Source organism: Cibotium barometz, chromosome 1 (genome assembly GCF_041138505.1).
Source record: "Cibotium barometz isolate CiBa-2024 chromosome 1, ASM4113850v1, whole genome shotgun sequence".
NCBI lineage: Eukaryota > Viridiplantae > Streptophyta > Polypodiopsida > Cyatheales > Cibotiaceae > Cibotium > Cibotium barometz.
In genome coordinates this window covers 64753969-64778573 of record NC_141046.1, presented here as the reverse complement: position 1 = coordinate 64778573, position 24605 = coordinate 64753969, and the positions used below count along the sequence as shown (strand labels likewise).

Below are 24605 nucleotides of genomic sequence, written 5' to 3'. Positions count from 1 at the left end.
AAAGTATAGGTTGCATCGTTTTAATTTATTGAGTTTCATATGGTTATTTGCATTTCTACTGAATTAATTTATTAATAGATTGGCATAGTTGATATAAGTGCAGATCCTTGGGTTGGATAATGGAGGCGAGCTGGTGGTGGTCAAAAGGATTTTAAGCCACTTGACTTTGAGTGTCGACGGATTATTATTTGATTTTGTGTAACGTGTGCCATTTATTCGATTTTGGACGACGTCGATATTTATTGGTAGCACATATATATTTATTTGAACATATGAAAGCTCCTTTATGTATATTTAATTTTACAAAAGATGTACACACTTATTTAGTTTGAGATTTGTACTTATTTTAAGTAGTTTCACTTGCACGTTCAATAAAGCAAAGTTTTTTTTTAACTGAAGTCAACGTCTGTGTAAACGTGGAAGTTGCTTTGAGCCCCACAAGTTATTTCAAGTAATATGATTAAAATACACTAAGAAGTGTGAGCTCACTCTTGTGTGAGGCAAATTGAACCCAATCTTGTGTTATATACAAATTTTGCACTATTTCAAATAAATTCTTCTTTTGCAACTTATTTATGGATCCTTGTGCTCTAAAAGTTATAACAGAGTAAAGGTTAATTCCAAATCTTGAAACCCGTGAAGAACTAGAAGGCAAAGAAGAGATAAAAGCTAAGACAAGGTAAAAATTCAAGATTCAAACAAGGGTTTTCTTTTACTAATTGGACAACCAAATCTCATAATCTTTTTACCCACGTGATAAAAGAAGTTCGAAAACCACTCTCCAAAACCATCCAAAAGCCAAAAATGGTTTTCTTCAATTCTTCACCTCTTTCAAATTATCGAAATCTATGGATATGAATTTCTCATCATGTAACCTTTAAATCCACTATTTGCAGGTCTTCGAATGTAAATCTATCTTCATCTCTTCATCAATGGCTCCAAGCGTCACCTACGTCGCCCAGGAGTCTTTGATGAAGAGAGATGGATTTGCGCTTCAACATTTGCAAATAATGAAATTCAAGGTTACAAGATAAGGAATTCACATCCATGGCCTCTGATTTGAAAGAGATAAAGAATTAGAGAAAACCATTTCTGGCTTTTGAGTAATTTTATGGAGAGTGATTTTTCAACTTGTGGATAAAAAGATTATCAAATAGATAAAAGCAAGCTCTACTTTGATCCTTAGTTTTTTTCTTTAATTTGCAATGGATTTTTACCTTGCCTTGGCTTCTATCTCTTCTTTGCCTTCTAATTCTTCACCGGCTTTAAAATTTGCAATTAACCTTTAGTCTAATACCACCATTAAAGACCAATGACCCGTAAATAAATTGTAAAATAAGAATTAACAACATAATGTAAAATTTGTATATAACACAAGACTGGGTCAAATTCGCCTCCATACAAGAGTGAGTCCACGCTTCTTCTTGGTATATTTTAATCATATTACTTGAAATAACTTGTGAGACTCACAATAACTTCCACTATTATAATGATGTCCACTTTAACAAAAATAGCTTATTTAATTAAACGTGCAAGTTAAACTACTCAAAATAGATATAAATGTCAAACACTATAAGTATGCACATCTTTTGTAAAATTTATGCATAAGAAAAGCTTTCACATCTTCAACTAAATATATCCGTTGGCAATAAATATGAGCATCGCTCAAAATAAAATAAATAGTGTGTATAACATAAAATCAAATAATAATCTGTCAATACCCAAATTCGAGTATTTCAAAATCTTCCTGACGACCAGTAGCTCGCCTTCATTATCTAATCCAATGATCTGCACTTATGCCAATCAATTATAATAAATTGATTAATTAAAAAATTTTAAAAAAATGATATAAAACTCAATAAATCGAGATGCAAACTATGCTCTGGCGCATATACGAAATCATCCGCGTACGAGTAAAGTAACCTGCAATCACCCGTATTTAGAAAGGCGTCCCAATCTAAATCCGTCTACTAGCAGAATTCATAAATACTGCGATACATGAGAATATTAAATTCCATGAATTTGCTCCTCATAACATGCCCCGAGATAAGAAGAAATTGTTCTCAGTCACAAAATCTAAAATAATCACGGATGAGAATGAATATAAGATGCAATCAAGGATGGATAGGTAACGAGAGCATCATCAGGGAGCCATTGAGCATCTTCAATAGGATGGTCTTTATACTTCACTAAACATCTTCAATTCTCTCTTCTTGTTGTTGTCTGCTCATAGTCTAAAATAACTTTCGATTCTATGATCTCAGAATTTTTGTCAAGTAATGGATGGTTATCATAGACTCGATATGCGAGAAGAGTGTCTTGAAATGATCTCAATAGACTAATGTAAAAAGAGCTATGAATACACCAATGTAATGGAATATGCAAACGAAAAGCATTGTTATTAATCTTTGTGGAGAATCTTAAATAGGTCATAAAAGAAAGGAGCTACTTTAACTATTGGATGTTTCTCTATGCTTTTCAATCTTCTCTTTGAAGCCAAACATAATCACCTTCTTGAAAAGTCAATACCTTACGTCGCTTATTAGCTTAGATCGCATATTGTGTTAGAGGATTTATCGATAGCTTCATGTATTTGTTGAAGAATATGGATATGGTCTCTAGTAAAATCATCTATTGTAGGTACAATATGTGAAAGTAATGGAATATCCAAACGAAAGGCATTGTCATTAATCTTCGTGAGAATCTTAAATAGGCCATAAAAGCAAGGAGCTAATTTAACTATTGGATGTTCTCTATGCTTTTCAATCTTCTCTTTTCTATGCAAAGCCAAACATAATCACCTTCTTGAAAAGTCAATACCTTAAGTCGCTTATTGGCTTAGGTCGCATATTGTGTTTAGGATTTAGCAATAGCTTCATGTATCTCTTGAAGAATACGGGTATGGTCTCTAGTAAAATCATCTGTTGTAGGTACGGTATGTGAAAGTTGAGAAACAGATATCGGTAATTTCTTACCATACACGACTTCAAAAAAGAGCTAAGCAAACTGTAGCAAATGAGGATGTTGGTCCCAAGTGCTTGGTGTAGAAATAGTGCTTAACAAGTCTAAAATAGTGCTACTAGTTGATTGAGTCTGGTCATTACCATCAAATGAAAAGCAAATATGAAATCAATTTTAGATTCGAGATTAGAAAATAAAGCAATCCAAAAATGATTACAAAATTCAGAATCTCGATTAGATATAGCTTTAGACAAACCATGATGTGTAAAAATATACTTAATGAAAAGATATGCAGCTTGTAAAGCAGACTGTGTCATTTTACAAGCAATAAAATATGCTTGCTTACTAAATCTATCAACAATAGTCCAAAGAATACCATTTCGTACACAAGTAACAGGTAAACCAATAATCAGTTCTATAGAAATTTCTTTCCAAGGGCTATTAAGAGTAGGCAATGCCATTAGTAAGCCATGTTGTTTCCCATGATGCCGCTTAACTCTTTAACAAACAAAGTTGGAAACATTATTCTTTACATTAGGCCATTAAAAATCATCTAAAACTGCTTTCAAAGTAGTAACTCAATGTGCTTGATGTGAGCAGGATTATGCAATTCTTCTCAAAGCAGTTATCTAAATGAAAGAGTAATCCATAAACGCTTTTCAAAGAAAAGAAATCCATCATCATAGGAATAATTGTTAATAACAAGTAATGAGTAGAGTACACCGACAACCATGTATCATGAAATCAAGATTATTCTCATATATGTATCACGCACAGCATCAAAGGAATGCATATCAAGAACTGAAATATTTACAATAGAAAGACGTCTTCTCAATGCATCCTTTAACCGAACTTCTTAAGAAAGCTAGACACTTTGATTGGACTAATAGATACTCTCATTCCTCTTCTCAACTTAAGAAAGCTTGGACTCATGCACCAGTTCTTACATTACCAAGTTTTCAACAATCAATCTTTGTAGTAGTTATTGATGCAAGTGAAGAAGATTTTGGTGATGTTCTCATGCAAGATGGACATCCCATTAACTACAAGAGTCGTAAGCTTAAACCAGGTAGAAAGAAATTATAGTACATATGGCAAGGAATTAACTATTGTTATACATACTTTAAGACTTTGAAAATTTAAATGAAATCTCAATTTTTAATCAAAACTGACCAACAAAGCATTCATTATTTATTGACCCAACCTTTGAATTCTGACCGCCATATCAAATAGGCTTCATTTATCTAGACTTTTCAACCCATAATCCAATATCAATCAGGGAAGAAAAACACTGTGGTAGATACTTTAAATAGACGTCCTAGTGACCACCACATCTCTATGATTGAGAGTGAACCCTTGAGTACTATGTGAGATTCCTATGAGTGTGACTCTAGTTTCTCTGAAGTTTGGATCAAGCTTAGAGAAAAATTGGAATCCTATAGGTGATTACTTGTATCATGATAGTTATCTCTTCTTCAGAAGAGATTGTGTGTTACACGACCTTTCAAACAGTTTGTATTGGAGAAAATGCATCAACCACCATACATGGGTCATCAAGGTGTTTCTGCTAATTAGTGTCTAGAGAACTCTTTTGGCTTTATCTTAAACAAGACGTAGCAAAATTTGTGGCTAAATGTTCTATTTGTCAAAAAATTAAAAGTTATAAAGTAAGATCCAAGGACTTCTCACACCTTTACCAATCCCTAATGATACTTGGAAATAGATATCAATAAACTTCATTACGGGTTTACCTACTACATTCGGTCATAATGACATGATTTGGACTACAATGGACAGTCTAAGTAAGCAAGCCTATTTCTTATCTTGTAAGAAAACGCATTGACTTCTGATCAAGCTGCAAACAAGTTGATCGAGCAAATCTTTGTGCATCATGGTTTATCAAACGTCATTGTTTCTAACGCGGACTCTAGATTCTGCAATAATTTTTGGATCACTCTTTTCTCAAACATAGACACTAAGTTAGACTTCTCCACCGCTTTCCACCGGGAAATGAATGGATAAACTGAAGTTACCAATAGCACTATTAAACACTCTACAAGGTGGTACCAGAATACATCCAGAATATGATGAAAACAAGAAAAACAATTGCCTAAGGCATCGATCTCAGACTTTCAGGAGTTCTTCGAGCACAACCATACTCTAGTACGTGATCACACCCTCTAATAGTAGCATGGTTGTCACGGTACGAAAATATGATACCGTACGACACGATACCATACGGGAATTTTTGGTACGATATGAAATTTTCGGATACCGTACGATCAAATACGGTTTTTATTTTTTACACTTACAACCTATGGAGCTTCAAGCTTGAATGTGAGGGAAGGTTGGGAGGGGAGGAGTCTACAGTGCTTGAGAAATCAGAACATGGATATGTGTCTCTCCTGGTTGGATCTCCCGATTGTCTCCAAAAAAGAACCTGGATGGGTAATGCAATACCAAAAGTCTCCCAGTGTAGCGTTTATGACTAAGGGACCGTCCTTGCACAAATACGAGTGCATCTAGGGTGCTAAGTTTAGGGACTCCTCTCTAGATCAAAATGGTCATTGTCCAAATCTTCTCCCTCGTACATAACTTGAGAATCTAATTGTCTAGCCTACCTATACCAGGGATCCCCAAGTGATGTAGCAAGATTCTCTCATCCTACCAATCAAGTGTACACTACCAGTCTACCTCGCCAGATTTTTTAGGTCTCTCGACAACCCCATATGGAATACTGAGTGGACACAAAAGTTGCGAAGTATTGCGAGCATTTGGGATCTTCGTAAAGCAGGGTTTCTATATTTTTTTAAAGCAATTGGAAATTTCTTTTTCAAGGAAAAATAATTTTTTGAAAAAAAAAAACCTCGTACCGTACGAACCCAACCGTACGAACCCATTCGTACCCGTACGAGAAACAACTATGAGCAGTAGTGCTATCCCAAATAACCAACCATGAAAACCTTAGCTCTCACCACCCTTCTAGTCACTTTTATGGGGCTGTCCCTCCTTTTTCTAGTCATAACCAGCCCTCTTCTTGCCTTTGTATGGATCTGAAAATGACTTGTTTTTGGGTAAAACATGCAACCATTCTGCCATAGTAGCCGAATGAATGACCTTTTGAAGTGTCTGATTCAGATACACCTCAAGGCTGTCCTGTATAACAGACTGTAAGCTTGCTTCAAACTTTCTTTTCTTCTCTTCTTCGTCAAGAGACATGAAAGGAGTTACTTTCAGCAGCACCTTCCAAAATTTGGCTACATAAGTCTGCACAGATTCACCCTCTTCTTGCTTAAGCCAATCCCATTCCTTCTTCACATTCTTAGCAAAGTTTGGTGGCAAAAACTGTGCATAAAACAACCTCTTGAAATCAGTCCATGAAAGAGCTGCAATACCATCCAACAATTTGGCCATCCACCAATCACACTGGATGTATCTTTCCAATGCACGCCTACATGTCTCAACTTAGACTTCTTTGTGAAGTAAGGCTATCTCAAATTGCCTAACAAATGAAAGAGCCTTTGTAGTATCCATCTTTCCACGGAAATTTTCAAACTTAATATCCTTATATGCCCGATTTGAATTCTTGGGTCTTCTTCTTGCTGCGTGACCTGTCAGGAGAATCAAATCTGTCTCTCTTAATCCTAGAATGAGAATAGCCTTCATGCTTGGAGTATTCACGTTTCTGAGAAGCATGACGAGAATGAGAGGAGGCATCATCAGACTCCTTAGAGTTTGCATTAGTGGCATGATGAGACACATTCTTCTTCACCTCTCCTTTGTCCTACAAATAAGACATGGCCAATTCCTTGGGATTCTGGTATCCCAACTGAACAGCTATGGCCTCAAAAACCTCACCATCTTTAGTGCTCTTTTTCTTAGATTGCAAGACCCTATGTACATCGGGATCTTCCTCTATGGCCCGCAGTGTTGCAATCTCATCACGATAACGCCTAACATGGCGTCTCAGAGTTTCCAACTCAGACAATACATCGGCACGTAATGCGGCAACAAGTGTGTTATGTACATCCCTAGGCACCTTATCCTGCATCTGCTTGTCATGTGTATTCATCACATGTTCATCATCACTCACACATTCAGCCATGATTGCAGACCACAAATTTCTGCCAACACTAATTTTTTGTACCCTCAACACTCTATCTGCTACCCTCGAAAAGAGGATTTACCACAAACTAGAGAACCGAAGCTCTGATACCACTGATACAATCCGAAAACATGTGCACAGAAAATCTTAATCCATACATAACATCATGGCATAACACATAGGCATCTGACAATACATAAACATGCTTTGAAATCCAATGAAACAATAATATGAAAGCCTGCAAAAGACACAACACTAGGGGCTAAAGTTGCCCCCTACCCCCCCACCCCCCACCCCAGGTATCTTTATTACCAACAGAGTGTTCCAATACAAGAGAACGGGTGCCAGAGAGTAAACACTCTATAGCCTGGCACCAGAATACATGCAGGATACGATGAAAACAAGAAAAACAATTGCCTAAGGCCTCGATCTCAGCCTTCCAAGAGTTCTTCAGACACAGTCATGCTCTAGTACATGATCACACCATAGTCACAGGGGACGGAGGGGACGGCTGCTTTGAACGCGGGGACGGCGAATCGGGACGGAACAGCGACGGAGACGGACGGACGTCCCCCACAGGGTGTTTCTCACAGGGGACGGCGACGGGGACGCCGCAGGGACGGGGACGGCACTGTGAGGGGACGGCAGAGAGCCGTTGCTGGCTGTTTTTTGCCGTTGCGCTCGCCATTTTTGGCCGTTCTGCTTGCCGTTTATGGCTGTTGGCTTGGCCTTGGGCCTTGGCCCTTGAGCCTTGAGCCTTTGAGGCTTGGCCCTCTCTCTCTCTCTTGCCCTTGAGGCTTTCCTCTCTCTCTTGCCTATCTATATAAGAACAAGCCTCTACAAGGCTACAAGCACACACAACTCTCAAGGCTCAAGCTTTCAAGGCTCAAGCACACACAACTCTCTAGGCTCTCACACAAGGCCCGCGGGCCGCCGCCCTACTATCTAGATTCTAGAATCTAGACTCTCTCTCTCTCTCTCTCTCTCTCTCTCTCTCTCTCTCAAGCCTCTTGAGTCTTCCAACTTCCAAGCCTCTAGGCTCTAGGCCTCTCTCTCTCTCTCTCTCTCTCTCTCTCTCTCTCTCTCACGGTTCACCTCTCCCTCAACTTTCAAGCCTCTTGAGTCTTCCAACTTCCAAGCCTCTAGAGTCTAGGCTCTAGCCTCTAGGCCTCTAGCCTCTAGGCTCTCTCTCTCTCTCTCTCTCTCTCTCTCTCTCTCTCTCTCATGCCTCTTGGTGGGAGCGTGTGAAGACCACAGATGCTATGGTGAGGTCCATAGTCCACCTATTGAGGATTGTAGACGCTATGCAACCATGCATAGGCAAGGTCTACAAGGCCATGGATCGCATGATAGAGAAGTTGAAAGACTTCGTGCCTGACGAAGACAGATACGAGGAGATCCATGCCTTGTGTCTGGGAAGGTGGAATTCCTACTACTCTCCATTGCATGCAGCAGCTTATGTGGTGGACCCAGAATTCCAAGGCAACAAGCAGGAGAACGACCGGGAGGTGAGCGCTGGATGGAGGATCATCTTGGATCGTCTTGTGCCTGATGCATCGGTTAGGCGCAAGATCAGGGACCAGCTTTCGATGTACAGGTCATTTCATGGCTCCTATGGCTGTCATGATGCACAAGTTGACCGCTCCAAAGTTGGTGCTGCTCTATGGTGGGAGGACTTTGGTTCAGATGGACCGGAGCTGCAGCAGCTTGCCATCCGCATACTTAGCTAGGCCGTCAGCTCCTCTTGCTTGGAGCAACTTTGGAGTACCTACAGCCACATTGCCTCTAGGAAGAGGAACCGACTCGGGGTAGAGCGTGCCAATGACCTTGTCTTCGTCAGCGCGAACTTGCGAATGCTTTGCAAGAGCGTGACCAAGAAGACAGATTCCTTCACCAAGTGGGAGATGAGTCAACAAGAAGAGCAACAAGAGGATGAGGTGTAGGAGCAGCATGCCAGTGAGGATGAGACTGAGGATGAGCTTGATGCTTCTTTGGCACAAGCTACCCATGACCATGAGACGAGCACTTCACGTGGATGATCATTCCTGGATCATGATTCATGGGCCTTACTACCTAGCTCTAGCCTCTAGCCTCTAGTCTTCAGCACTTTTTTGTCATTGACTCATTTGAGTCCGTCCATGTATTCTGCCTCCTTAAGGCTTAGTCCTGACTCCTAACTCTTGAGTCATGACTCATTTTGTATCTACTTAATTATTAATATGACTCAAAAGCTTACCATTTCAGTGTAAATTTGTGCTCATTTTGATGTACTTCCAAAGTAGAATAAGTGTAGAGTAGAAAAATTTTAAAAAAAAGTATTTTGTGAGTGTCGTTCCCTACTTATGGCCGTTCCCGTTTCCTACTTATGGCCGTCTCCCGTCCCCGTTTCCTACTTATGGCCGTCCCCCGTCCCCGTCCCCCGTCCCTTGTGACTATGGATCACACCCTCTAGCAGTAGTGTTGTCCCGAAGAGCATCAGGTTGGTGACCCAACTCAGCTACCTAAAGAGGTGAGAACATCCAATGAATGTTAATACTGCAGTCCGGAAAAACCACCCAAGCCTCCACCATGTTGGAAGAGACATCTCATCAAGAAGAAAGCCAGCATGAAGCTGTGGAGGTACAAAGCCTCCAAAACGACACACCTAAAAAAAAGTAAGTTTCCGCCAAGCATAGAAGAGCTCCTGAAAATAATGATGGCGTAAATAAATTCATTGAAGACGGGGCTTGCAGCAAAAAAAGAGAAGCCCAAGGAAAGTCTCTTAGATCTGGCAAACATGTTCTTCGGTCTTGAGGAACAAAGAAGAAAAGACGACACAAGACGTGAAGAAGCAAGAAGAAAAGCTAAAGAAGAAAAAAGAAAGAAGAAAACAAACATGCGGAGGAACAAAGGGATAAGGAAGCCACACACAAGTATGAGGAAGACCAATGAAGTCACAACGAAGCCGACCGAGAGTACCAGCAAAGACTCAATTGGGAGGCTATGTAACTCCAGCATCACTCCCCAAGATGGCTCCAAATCCTTCGTCCTCCACCACCCCAACCACCATCGTCATCCTAACTTCACCAAACTTAAGTATGATGGTAACTGTGATCATGCTGCTGCTACTCAATTTATTCATCTGTTTGAAGCACATTTTCCTTTACCTGAAATCACAGATCCACAAGACAAAGTCCATGTGGGAGCACCTCAACTCACTTTGGAAGTTCTTCTCAACTCACTTGGGAAGTTGTTACTTGGTGGCAGCATTGGTCTCAACTTCACTAGGACCCCTTAAGAGGCCAATATCAATTTGATTGGGCTAATTTTGTGGCTGACCTCAAGATCCGTTTTCTTCCACCACAGTATATGACCAACCTTGAGAACGAGTTTTACAAACTCACTCAGAGTGGTTCCCCTGTTTTGACCTATTCCAACAAGGTCATTACCATGGCCTAGCAATTTGGTATATCGGAAGAAGACAAGCTAAAACGGTTCATTAGAGGTTTAGAGACAAACATTAGGTACCCAGTCAAAAATTTTGAGCCTCAGATTTATGCACAGGTACTGACCCTTGCTCAGAATCAGGAACTGATGCTAAACAAAGGTAAGCCCAACAAGCAAGTACACTCTAGTCCTAAGCCCCAACAACAGTTATCTAGCCAAGGTAAGGGGGCTCATAACAGCAAAGACCAAAAGGACCAAAAGAAAAATTCTCAAGGTCAATCGAGCAATAAGAAAGAGTCCACGCCCAAGAAGACTCCTAAGGAAAAATCTAAGGAGGGCATCATTAGAAGTTACCTCTAGTCGGATGAACAGACACTGTACAAGGCAGAGAACTGTTGTTTCTTCTGTCACACTATGGGACACCGGGAGAAGGATTGCTCTAAGTGGCAGGCCGAAAAGTCTGCCAAGGCACCCACTTCCACAGTAGCGACCATAGCATCCACATCCACACCTCTACCATTAGCCTCTAATGCTGTTAAGCTATCGCCTGCTTTGAATCCAGTGCCACCGGTGGTATTTGATGATAAGTAAGAGGGTGAGACTGAGGGACAAAAGAAGGCTCTCATCCGTGCCTATGGTACTATGAGGGGACAGCAGTTCATAGTCCTCTTCAACATGGGTAGTTCTAAGGATGCCATCTCTCCACAGTTGGCAAACAAATTGAGTTGTACCTTGGTTCCCTATTATTTAGATGTGGACGGGTTTACACCTAGTCTACCCGCACATAGCACTCAGAAAGCTCAACGGTTTGAGTTCCAAGTTCAAATGGCAACATTCCACTGGGATTTCATTGTCTCCCCTCTTTTAGGATGTGACATGGTTCTCGGGATCCAGTGATTTAAATGTTAAATATTAGTGGTGATTAATGTGGGAATAAACAAGTGCTAGGTGGTTGAGTAAACTAGCTCTGCATGTAACTCTTAAATAAAGCGGCTCCAATGTGTGTGAACAACCGCTAGTGTCATGGCCCTATGAAAATGGAGCAGGACAAGTGTGGGCATGGTGGTTGCAGAGTCAGAATATTTTATGATTCACATGGGGGGTGCCCGGACAGTGTTTAAGATGTGTGGACATCCCTAGGTGTGAAGGGGGGAACTAGAAACATTAATTTTTAATGTTTATTGGAGTTTGCCCCTAGGCCTTAGTGGCCCTAGGAACTTATTAAAGTTGGGGCCCTAGGGATTAAATTGGGAAGGAGTTTTCTCTCTCTTCTCTCTCTCTCTTCCCTTTTTGGGGAATCGTGTAGCAAAAGTGGAGAAGCCCTCATGCGCTTGTGTACTAGCGTGGAAAAGCTCAAGAGAAAAGGAGAAGGCGGCTGTTTTGCTGTGGCTGTAGCTATTTTTCTGAGTAGAATCAGCCGTACAGCACTGTACGGCCAGAACTGGGCAAACTCTCTCTCTCTCTCTTTCTCCTCTGTTGCTGGCGGCGCACAGAACAGCTGCTGGAAACTCTGCGCAGAAGACCTGTACAGGCTGTACAGTCTGTTTTTCAGCCCATACCCTACTGTACGACTGCCGTACAGTGTACGGGCAGTCAGATACATCAAGTTCTGGTGCAGGCGGCGCTTTTCAGGGTGCTGGACAGAACTGTGTGTGCTGATTCAGGCAGGTACAGAAGTGGACAGCAGGCTGTTTATGCAAGTACAACGCCTGGCACGTATCCCGAGGCGGTACAGACGGGTACTGTGCTGATTTTCAGATCTGTATTTTCAAGGACAGCATAGGAGTGAGCATCAGGAGGAGGATACAGGCAAGAGCAAGCACACGTGTGAAGCAGGATTGTGGATTCAAGTGCCTGCAGGCACAGATTGGTGCTGTTGCTTCCTCCCGTGTTGTTTCACGAGCTGAACTTGGTAAGCTCTGTTTCTGTTCATCCATCTCTCTTTCTACTGCTTGATGTCTGCTGCAGGTATGTGTTATCTGGCTCCTTGTGAGAGGAGGAGTTTGGCAGATTGACAAGGGATTAAGACAGAGATTGAACAGCATATGTATGTTTGAGCTGAGAAGATGTATCATGCTCTTGAGTTATGCCAGATGTATGCCCATGGCTGGCCTGCTTTGTGAACTTGGCTGATCAGAGGGAGGCACAGTGTGTTGCTTGAGGACACAGATCTGTGTGCATAGATCCTCTGTGCTGAGAAGGATTTGTGGGCCGTCAGATTGGACTTACAGGTGTAAACTCTTGGCTGGTCTTTGTGTTGTACTCAGCCATACATATTATTTTAATTGAATAAAGAAATACCGCAAGGGGCGCCAAGCTTTGGGGCCAACAGGTGTCGCTGTGTTTTCAGATTTGGGCACTCTAGTCCCAATCTGTGTTTGGTTTCTCATCTAGACTACAAGTGGACGGGTGATTGCTCCTACCGCACTCTGGTTTCTATCAGAGGCCGGTTTCAAGGTTCCGTCCCCGGGACCAATCATCAACTTTCTGAAGGGGGTGAGCTCGTGGTTGCTTTGGAGAAAGCCATCGCTGAAAATTCAGCAATCATGTCTGATACAGAGGAAGAGTACTTCTATCAAGAAGAAGAAGAGCAAGAGACTTCTCCTGAAAGAGATGTATCTGAGGATATTTTTGCAGGAGAACAGGCTACAGATGTTGAGCCTTATGAGGATGTAACACAGCCAGAAGATGTGCATGGTAAAGAGGATGATGATGCTCGGTTCAAAGATCGCTTGGCTAGTGTTATGGATACTTTTATGCAGCTCACACAGAGTGAGAGATTTGCTGAATTTTTGAGATCTCGCTCAGAGCCCCGCACAGAGCCCCAGAAAAAGAAGAAGAAGGTTCGTTCGAAGAATCTTTCTCAAGGTCATAGTGGTACCACTCCACAGGATCCATCTCCTGCCCAGTTTCCGAATATGCAGCATGCTTTTGGTGCTAACCCACAGAGTTCCTTCTATGGACAGCCACCTATTCCTCAGCAGAACATGCATCCAGGGTACTTTGGTGGTGGCTCGGTGTTCCAATCCATGACTGGGGGTTATCCTCAGGGAGGCATGGGTATGTATGGGCCTTTTGGAGCCAATTTTCAGCCTGGCATGCAAGGGAATATGTATGGTGGTATGCAGTCCGGTATGCAAGGAAATGTGTTTGGAAGCATGCAACCTGGGATGCAAGGCAATATGTTTGGTGGCATGCAGCCAGGTATGCATAGTGGAATGTATGGAAACATGGCTGGGATGTATGGTATGCCTGGTGTTGGAATGGGAAATGTTGACCCAATGATGGGTATGAATGTTGGGGGCAGCAATCTCACAAAACCACTTCCATATGATAATCTAACGCCTATGGGAAAGGCGAAGGATTACAAGGAAGGGGGAGCTGCAGTGAAGTTTGACACTTTCAGTGGGGCCAAGGATAAATTGAAGGCACTTACCTTTTTACAGCAGTTTGATGCTGCTTTTTCTGGTGGGAATTACACAGAGTCCTCAAAGGTGAGGAAAGCTGCCACTTTTCTCAAGGGCAATGCTTTGCAGTGGTGGTCTACTCTTCTTTTGCAGGGCATAGCACCCACCACATGGGTCCAATTCAAACAGGTTTTCTCTTCCGTTTGGCTCACATCTACATTTGAGGTGGATGTTATGACCGCATGGCACAAGCTGGATGCTTCAAAGTGTGATAGTTTGGAGGATTATAACAAGAAGTTTTGGGAAGCTCTACTCCCAGTGACTTCTTATCGTGCCGTGCCATTATCTGAGCAGGTTGAGAAGTATTGTTGTGGGCTGCCCAAGGAGGTACGAGATTACTGTATAAAGACAAGAGTAACGAACATGTCACAGATGATTGAAAATGCTATGACAGCTAATGCGTTACTCACAGGTGGTTCATCTGGATTTAAGGGCAGTAAGAAATTGGGCAAGAAAGCTGAAAAATTTGGGCATGCTTCTCGTGATGCTAAAGGGTCTACAGAGACAAAGTATAAGAAGTTGCCAATGCCCAAAAGGACTTCTGAGGAAAGACAGGCTTTGAGAGATGCTCAAAAGTGTTTTTACTGTACTGAAGAGGGGCATATGTCATTCAATTGTCCCAAGAGAACGTCCAAAAAGGACCCTAACAATAAAGGAGAGCCCAAGCCAAAGAAACCAAAGCCTTCTGCAGGCTTAGTTCCTGATCTTGTGGGTGAGCAGCTAAGTGGTGAAGCTACAGAGTTGTGCAGGGCATGGGGCAAAGTGAGAGATCAGAATGCTTTGATCTTCTTTGACACAGGTGCTAGAGCCAACTTCATTTCACCAGATTTGGCTGGCCGATTGGGGATTCGCGCAGAGGAGATGGGGCCGTTACATGAGGCTAATATGGCTTGTCCAGGGTATGCAGAACCCGTTACTCCTATCATTGGGAAGCTTCGGCTTCATTTGCAGGGTTATGTGGACAGTGAGGAGTTCTTCATCATGCCTTTGGATGGCTGTGATGTTTTGTTGGGGATGCCATGGTGCCACAGGGTACATGCGGTGGTGGATACTTACAATAGGAAAATTACTCTGACTCATGGAGGGAAAGAGCATGTATTGGATGTAAAACTCAAAGGGGAATCTGTTCCTATTGTATCCGCTTCGGCGATTTCATCAGTAATGAAAAAGCATCTTTCCGCGTACTTGATTTATGTAAAGGATGCACAGGATGATGAGTCTAAGTCTAATTTGTCAATGTTAGATAAGGACAGGGCTGATTTCTTAAGTGAGTTTCAAGACTGTTTTTCCGAATCATTGCCAGGAGAATTACCTCCTGAGAGGCCAGAAGATCATGCCATAGATCTGATTCCTGGTAGTACTCCACCGAATAGACCGCCGTATCGTGTTAGTGCAGCCCAACAGGAAGAGATTATGAGTCAGGTGCAGGAGCTATTGAATAAGGGGTTGATTCAGCCTAGCTCATCACCCTTTTGCTCACCTGTGCTCTTAGTGCAGAAGAAGGATGGTTCTTGGCGCATGTGTATTGATTACAGGGCGCTGAATAAGAATATCATCAAGAATCGATTCCCCATACCGAGGATCGATGACATATTGGACCGCTTACAGGGCTCCACAGTTTTTAGTCGTATTGACTTGAAAAGCGGGTATCATCAGATACGCATTAGACCCGAGGATGTGCATAAGACAGCATTCCGAACCACGTTTGGGTTGTATGAGTTCTTGGTTATGCCCTTTGGTTTAACAAATGCGCCTGCCACATTTAACAGAATGATGGACAGGATTTTCAGGCCTCATAGAGAGTTTGTGGGCACATTCTTTGATGATATGATTGTGCATTCACGAACTGAGGAAGAGCATAGAAGGCATTTGGCCGTTGTGTTTGCAGAACTCAGAAACCATAGGTTGGTGGTTAATGGCAAGAAGAGTGAGTTCTTTTTGCAGGATATACATTTCTTGGGGCATATTGTGTCTGGTCATGGAGTCCGTATGGATCCAGCAAAGGTGGAAGCAATACTTAATTGGCCAGTTTTGAGGACCGTGCATGATGTACGCAGCTTTTTAGGATTGTGTTCCTATTACAGGCGTTACATACGGCACTTTGCTGAAATTGCTTCACCTCTTCATGCTTTGACGAAGAAAGCAACTCCGTTTAGATGGGCTGATCGGGAAATTACAGCATTCAAAAAGCTCAAGGAAAAGCTTACTTCGGACCCAGTATTGGTGTTACCGGACCTCCGAAAGGCTTTTGTTGTCCAGTGTGATGCATGTGGAAGTAGCATTGGTGCAGTTCTCATGCAAGAGGGACATGTGATAGCCTATGAGAGTAGAGTTTTGCAAGATGCCGAGAAGCATTTGTAGGTGTATGAGAAAGAGATGTTGGCTGTAATTCACGCTCTTTCTACATGGAAACACTACTTGCTTGGGGCTGATTTCACTGTGCAGACAGATCATCAGACCTTGCGTTATTTCCTCACGCAAACTAAGCTTTCAGAGAAGCATATGCGTTGGGCAAACTTTTTGTCAATGTTTCACTTCTAGATTGTGCATGTGGAAGGCAAAAAGAATGTAGTGGCAGATGCTTTGTCACGCAAGCCACAGGTCTCTGCAGTTTCACTTGCTTATCATCATGAGCTTGATGAAATGAAAGAGCAGTATGCCCATGATGAGGACTTTGAAAGGTTGTATGATCAGATGTCTGAGGGTCAGCGGCATGAGCATTACACTCTCAGAGATGGGTTTTTATTGATGCATGGCAGACTGTGTGTTACCAGGCCATTGCGACTCAAGGTTATGATTGAAAGTCATGCTCCACCGTATGCAGGTCATAGAGGTATTGACGCCACGGTCAAAGCAGTGGAGACTTTCTTTTATTGGCCAACCTTGAGAAGAGATGTTGATGCCTTTGTGAGGCAATGCATCGTATGTCAGAAGGTAAAGTTTGACCGTCAGAAGACACCAGGGTTATTACAGCCTTTACCTATTCCAGATAGACCTTGGGAGAGCATTGCCATGGATTTTGTATTTGATCTTCCACGGACACAAACGGGAAATGATGGTATCTGGACAATCATATGCAGGTTCAGTAAGCAGGCTCATTTCATTCCCGTGCGGAAGACAATTAAAGTGGATCATATGGTGAAGTTGTTCATGGCGAACATCTTCAAGTATCATGGCTTGCCTACGTCTATCATTAGTGACCGTGATCCACGGATGACGAGTTTGTTTTGGAGAGGGTTGTTCGACAACATGGGTACAACTCTCAAGTTTTCATCGTCATTTCATCCACAGACAGATGGTCAGTCAGAAGAGGCTAACTCTACAGTGTTGGATCTTCTCAAGTGTTATGTGTCAGAGCACAAGCAACAATGGGAAAAGTATCTTCCTTTGGTGGAGTTTGCATATAACAACACTGTACATAGCTCGACAGGCAAGGCGCCTTTTGAGATTGTAGAAGGAGGGAAGAAGGTACCACCCATTTTGCATACAAAGGATAAGATCTTTGAGACTGATCAGTATGTGGAGAGCTTGGATGAAGCTTATCGGAGAGTTAAGTTGGCCCTCCAGAAAACTCAGCAGAAGCAAAAGAAAGCCGCAGACCGTCACAGACGTGATTTACAGTTTGCATTGGGTGATTGGGTTCTTTTGCGTTTTGAAAAGGCTAGACTCAAGAAGATGAAGGGTAAAGAGCGCTTATTCCCTAAGTTGAGCATGCGATATTATGGGTCTTTTCAGGTTTTGGAAAAGATTGGTGAGGTAACCTATCGTTTGAAGTTACCAGATCACTGGAGGATTCACAATGCTTTTCACGTGAGTCTTCTTAGACCTTTCCGTGGGGATGTGCCTGAGGATGTATCAGATGAGGCTCAGCCGGAAGTTGAGGAACTTGATGAGGTTCTGATTCCAGAGCAGATACTGGCACATAAAGAAAGGAAGGTACGAGGTAAAGTTTCCCGTCGCTATCTTGTGAAGTTCAAGAACTATTCACCGATGGATGCGAAGTGGATGGAGGAAGGTGACTTAACAGATTCACCTCAGGTTTTGCAGCTTTATCTCGATGCCTTTGAGTTAGAGCCGACTCTTATTGTGGCTCATTCAGGTTCAGCAGAGCATGGGTCTGGAGCATTACCTGATGCTCAAGAGGGGGGTAGCACCTCCACTCCCTTGATACAGACAGGCTCAGATGACATCTAGAGGTCGCTTGGTGCAGATTTTATCTCATCCGAAGGTACTGAGGCTGACAGTACATCTGTTTATGGGACTTCTATGATATATGTGTACTAGTCACATGGAAATTTTTGTGGATATGTATGGTTCACAGTGGTATACAACTTGGACTATTACTATGCCATTGGTTTGCAGTGAATGTTGATACATGTATATGGCTCAGAGAGATTGGGACGCTGATCTTGCCATATTGTATATTTCACTTTGGATATTTTGATGCATCACCAGAATGCAATCGAGGACGCTTGCCATCTTTCAAGAGGGGGGTATGTCATGGCCCTATGAAAATGGAGCAGGACAAGTGTGGGCATGGTGGTTGCAGAGTCAGAATATTTTATGATTCACATGGGGGGTGCCCGGACAGTGTTTAAGATGTGTGGACATCCCTAGGTGTGAAGGGGGGAACTAGAAACATTAATTTTTAATGTTTATTGGAGTTTGCCCCTAGGCCTTAGTGGCCCTAGGAACTTATTAAAGTTGGGGCCCTAGGGATTAAATTGGGAAGGAGTTTTCTCTCTCTTCTCTCTCTCTCTCTTCCCTTTTTGGGGAATCGTGTAGCAAAAGTGGAGAAGCCCTCATGCGCTTGTGTACTAGCGTGGAAAAGCTCAAGAGAAAAGGAGAAGGCGGCTGTTTTGCTGTGGCTGTAGCTGTTTTTCTGAGTAGAATCAGCCGTACAGCACTGTACGGCCAGAACTGGGCAAACTCTCTCTCTCTCTCTTTCTCCTCTGTTGCTGGCGGCGCACAGAACAGCTGCTGGAAACTCTGCGCAGAAGACCTGTACAGGCTGTACAGTCTGTTTTTCAGCCCATACCCTACTGTACGACTGCCGTACAGTGTACGGGCAGTCAGATACATCAAGTTCTGGTGCAGGCGGCGCTTTTCAGGGTGCTGGACAGAACTGTGTGTGCTGATTCAGGCAGGTACAGAAGTGGACAGCAGGCTGTTTATGCAAGTACAACGCCTGGCACGTATCCCGAGGCGGTACAGACGGGTACTGTGCTGATTTTCAGATCTGTATTTTCAAGGACAGCATAGGAGTGAGCATCAGGAGGAGGATACAGGCAAGAGCAAGCACACGTGTGAAGCAGGATTGTGGATTCAAGTGCCTGCAGGCACAGATTGGTGCTGTTGCTTCCTCCCGTGTTGTTTCACGAGCTGAACTTGGTAAGCTCTGTTTCTGTTCATCCATCTCTCTTTCTACTGCTTGATGTCTGCTGCAGGTATGTGTTATCTGGCTCCTTGTGAGAGGAGGAGTTTGGCAGATTGACAAGGGATTAAGACAGAGATTGAACAGCATATGTATGTTTGAGCTGAGAAGATGTATCATGCTCTTGAGTTATGCCAGATGTATGCCCATGGCTGGCCTGCTTTGTGAACTTGGCTGATCAGAGGGAGGCACAGTGTGTTGCTTGAGGACACAGATCTGTGTGCATAGATCCTCTGTGCTGAGAAGGATTTGTGGGCCGTCAGATTGGACTTACAGGTGTAAACTCTTGGCTGGTCTTTGTGTTGTACTCAGCCATACATATTATTTTAATTGAATAAAGAAATACCGCAAGGGGCGCCAAGCTTTGGGGCCAACAGGTGTCGCTGTGTTTTCAGATTTGGGCACTCTAGTCCCAATCTGTGTTTGGTTTCTCATCTAGACTACAAGTGGACGGGTGATTGCTCCTACCGCACTCTGGTTTCTATCAGAGGCCGGTTTCAGCTAGTATGTCTAAGTCTCTTGTGTAGGAACAACCTCTTAAAAGGCATATGTGGTGGCATCATATTTGGCATATGTGGTGGCATCATACTAAGCATATGTGGTGGGATCATATTTAGCATATGTGGTGGAATCATATTTCGCATATGTGGTAGCATCACATATAGCAAATGCTTAGAATATGTAATGAGGTATATTAAATTTATGCTTTCCACTACATCATGTACTTCCTCAGTCCCCTCAATCTTGTGCTCATTATCTTGTTGATTAGCATCTCTCTCTCTTCTCCCCACTATTGTGTGGCTACACTCTAAGCACTAGCCAACATCTGGTATCAGAGTCGGTGTTGCTCCAACCCGTGGGGCGCTTCACGTTCACATCCTACCACCAATTGAGAGCCCATCGCCGCCGTCTCAGAGCCACCTGCCGCCGCCCCAAAGCCAGTCGCCACCAACCGCCGCCATCTCAAAGCCGACCTCTCGCCAAACGCACCCACTCTAGAGGCCGCTTCCGCCAACTAGTTGGGCGGTGCTAGTACCCACCGCACCACCTCCACCGTCCAGCTGGGCGGAGTGCCCCTGCGCCTGCGCCCAGTTCTGCCACCTCGGCCTACTCTGCGAGGGCTTCATCTCACTATCCACCCACATCTCCAGCTCCATCTCGGTCCTATTCTCCACTCCCAAGCTCAGTCTTGTCTATTGAGGGAAAGAGGGAAGATAGCAATCAACTTACACCAACATCTTTCTCACAGAGGTACACAAATTTGGGGCTCTCTTTTTCATACATTTTTTTGTCAAATTCAAGGCCTCTGTTCGTAAGGGGAGGTCTTCTAAGGTGGAAGCACTAGGCACTCTTGTTCCTATGCAATACTCCCAGAGTCTTGTGTTAGCTCATTCAAGTATACACCTTGTTTTTGGTATACTTCAGTGATCGCACCTTCAATCTTGTCATATCCCGATGCCTTGTGTGTACTCTTCCATAACTCTCTTTTTCTCGTATTTTCCCAAGAGCTCAAATCAAGGGGGGGCTTTCTTGTTCCTAGATCTCTCTCCAACTTTGGGAAATCTCGTACTACTGGGAGGATGCGCAAAGAGCTTCCTCCACTAAGCTTTCCGGATTTGGTGCATTCATGACAATTGAAGATCGGCTTGATGGTCCTAACTACTCATTATGGAGTTTCATGCTGAAAAATCTCTTAATTGCAAAGGGGCTATGGTAGATTTTCACGGGGCAAGAGCCTCATCTTGCTCCACCAACTCCTCGCACCTCAACATCAAGGGCAACTCAAACTGTGGCACAAGTTGTGTCAGGCATTACAACACCGGCTCCTAGACCCACTGAAGATGCCCGTGATGCTCTTGAGCAATGGCCATGATTGCTCTTTCAGTCAAGCGCTCAATTGTACCTCACATCCAATCCTGCAGCTCTGCAAGGGCTGCCTAGGTGGCCCTTGAGACCATGTTCCAGTCCCGTAACGAAGCACGAGTCATGTACCTGATGGGGGAGCTGGACGACTTAACCATGAAAACGAAGGTGATTCCATTGCAAATCAGCTTACCAAGGTAACAGACCTAAAAGAACAGTTGTTGAATATAGATGAGGTAGTTGATAACAGGAAATTGGTCACCACCATTCTTTACTCCTTATCTAATTCCTATCAGAGTGTCCATACTTCTCTGAATCTCTCTATGAGAGAAGGTAGAAATTCTATATCCTTCGAGGAGTTTGTTGGATTACTTCTCAAGAGGAGCAGACAAGGAAGAACAAGTCCAAGGGTGATGGACCAAGCCTACTTCTCCAGGGACAAGGGCAAAAGAGAGTGACACCAAGAAGAAGAAAGGAAAGTGTCACTATTGCCACAAGCCAGGGCACCAAGTGAGGGAGGGGGCCAATCCATAGTAAAGATGGTAGGATCCGTTGGAAACCTGCTAAGCCTTCAGGCAATCGCAAAGACAATGATGTTGGAACTCCCGGGGATGGCCACACCTTGGACATAATGCTGGCCTACCTCTTATGGCCAACAAAGTGCCAACTACCAAGCTCCATTGAAGAGTGTCGGAAGCGTTGAACGACAAGAAGCAGCAACCAAAAGATAAAGTAAACCTAATCCAAGGTGACTAGGCTTTCTAGCTAGAGGGAATGTTGAATATTAGTAGTGATTAATGTGGGAATAAACAAGTGCTAGGTGGTTGAGTAAACTAGCACTGAATGTAAGCCTTAAATAAAGAGATTCCAATGTGTGTGAACAACCGTAAGTATGTATAAGTCTCTTGTGTACGAACAGCCTCTTAAAAGGCATATGTGGCATTGTGGTGGCATCATATTTGGCATATGTGGTGGCATCATACTAAGCATATGTGGTGGAATCATATTTAGTATATGTGGTGGCATCATATCTAGCATATGCTTAGAATATGTAATGAGATCTCTCCTATTAAAAGGACCTACTTCTATAATGAATTTATGCTTTCCACTACATCTTGTACTTCCTCAGTCCCCTTAATCTTATGCTGATTATCTTGTTGATTAACATCTCTCTCTCTCTTCTCCCCCACTATTGTGTGGCTGCACTCTAGGCACTAGCCAACATAAGACAGTATGCACCCATTCCTAATTGGAGGCAGGACACTTTCACTATTGTTAAAGGTTTTCTTCAGCCCATCATATTTTGCGGGCCCCATAGGCGCATTCTTAGTATACCACTCATTTCCCACATTCAAGTCCAACGAGCCATGAGAAAAGGATCAAAGTGTGCGTTGCTTTATGTTCGCTCTCAATCTAATGCTGTTCAGACAGCACCCACATTGGAGCATAGGATGGCTCGTCTCCTGTCTCAATACAGCAACCTTATGTTGCAAGACGACCTCCCACCCGATCTCCCACCTACTAGACTTGAGGACCATCGCAGAGACTTAGTCCCTGGTTAATCACGAGTCATTATCCAAATTTCACATTGTAATAAATCAAAAAACTACTTTCTACGATGAATCATGAATGAAAAGAGCTCTCAAAGAGTGGTGAGCCACAATTAAAAATCCTGAAGTTTGAAGTACAAATGTCATGACTCATAAACGTACCAATCACCAAAGCCCAAAAAAAAAAAGCAATCTCACGAGACTTCTCAAGTATAAACATCACAGACACACACGAAACTGTTTGAAACGTTTGAAACACATTTTTTCTCGCAACCATGATATAGGTCCACTCGGCCAGGTGAAGGCTGCCATTTTCTTACCATTTACAATAAAAGCTACGCATTTTTCAAGTTAAGTGGCCATTGCTTACACACCTTTGATGATAGAGATTGTAGTTTATCGCAGTGATGTTTCTTTTCCCCATATATTCCCCAGTTATTACCTGTAATAAAAAACAACCCATTGCAAATAACATTCTCTTGTCATGACATGCCAAGAGCAAAATAAACAGTGAAACTTTGAAAGATGGCAATCACAAGAGCTTGTGAAATACAGCAGAAAACCAACCTCTCCTCAAGAGTAGCAAGACCAACAAAAACTTGTCCATAAAATTTGTCAAAAGACCTTTGATAACACAACTTTTGCACCAAATATGTTGCTAGTTTGGTGGAAAATTTGTACGCAAAACCACCAAAACGGTTCCTTTTACGAGTTTGGTAGAGTTATAAAAACTATACTTTCATTCCAAGGGTCAAATCACATATCCAAGATGATGGTGGAAGTGAAAACAGGACATCTATCACTATACTCAACCTACAAGGGCAAAAAAGAAAGTACATCTTAGAATGTAACCTAGGTAATCTAATAAAGTCCTTGCGATAAGCACAGCTTCAGTGGGCACCGGTGCTCTTGCAATTCCCAAAAGATGCTTGAGCTGAGATCTTTTCAAAGTTTAAGGGTACACAAGGCAGACCCGTAAGATTGTGACATGTGGTAGGTGAATGAATATTAGAAGCTATTTTTCTTAAGAGCATTGGGAACATGCATGCCTCTTTTGACCACAGCTATAGCGATTCCCGTCCTTGTGGTAGTTCACCCTATCTTGCAAACTCAAATGGTTTTTCTTCTTTCCCCTTGTTTTTTATTGCACTTTCTTTTGTTTGAATTGTTTCTTTTTACTTTACATGATTACCCAACTTCCACAAGAAGTTTTTTTTTTAGCATGCTTCCCCTTAGCTTTTTCCCAAGAGTGTCTATTGTGGTCTTCAAGGTAAAACATACACCTCTTGAGGAATGTTCCTTTATAATTTATATATATATATATATATAAAAGAGGTACTTTCTTTGTTGTTCCGATTTGGAAAGCACATGAAAAGTTTGTATTTAGAGCACATCACCCCCAAATCAGGCAATGTGCTTTTATCAAACTCTTGGCTTTTTCACATCTTATTTAATAAAGAAAGCTTGTGCTTTGAGCACAATACCCCAGAAAAGGGATACGTACTCATTTATGATCTCATCACACTTTAGGTTGAACAAATCCCCATGTCACACCTAGAGTGTCAGGCAAGAAAACCTTTTTTAAGTAGCCGCCTCAATCAGAGGGTTTCTTGCTTCTCTAAATGAAGCCTAGCCTTGCTCAAAAGTTGCTATATTGAAGAATCCATCTGATTGTCAAAGAGTCTTGCCAAACGGATTACTTAACAATGCAACAATGCACTGCATCGATTAAACAATGGAAAATGGATCACAAAAATTGAAGGGTTCCTTGCTTCTCTAAGTGAAGCCTAGCCTTCCTC

The 24605-nt window shown here is 42.7% G+C and overlaps 1 protein-coding gene across 2 annotated transcripts in view; it reads right to left on the bottom strand.

Annotated features, from left to right (window-relative positions):
* Positions 1 to 24605, bottom strand: part of LOC147642320 (uncharacterized) — a 99588-nt gene that overhangs the window by 34452 nt on the left and 40531 nt on the right. For both annotated transcript variants that reach the window (XM_086805136.1, XM_086805127.1), the window contains exon 2: positions 23181 to 23248. In XM_086805136.1, coding sequence (XP_086661262.1) covers positions 23181 to 23248 — 68 coding nt within the window. The remainder of the gene's footprint in view (positions 1 to 23180; positions 23249 to 24605) is intronic.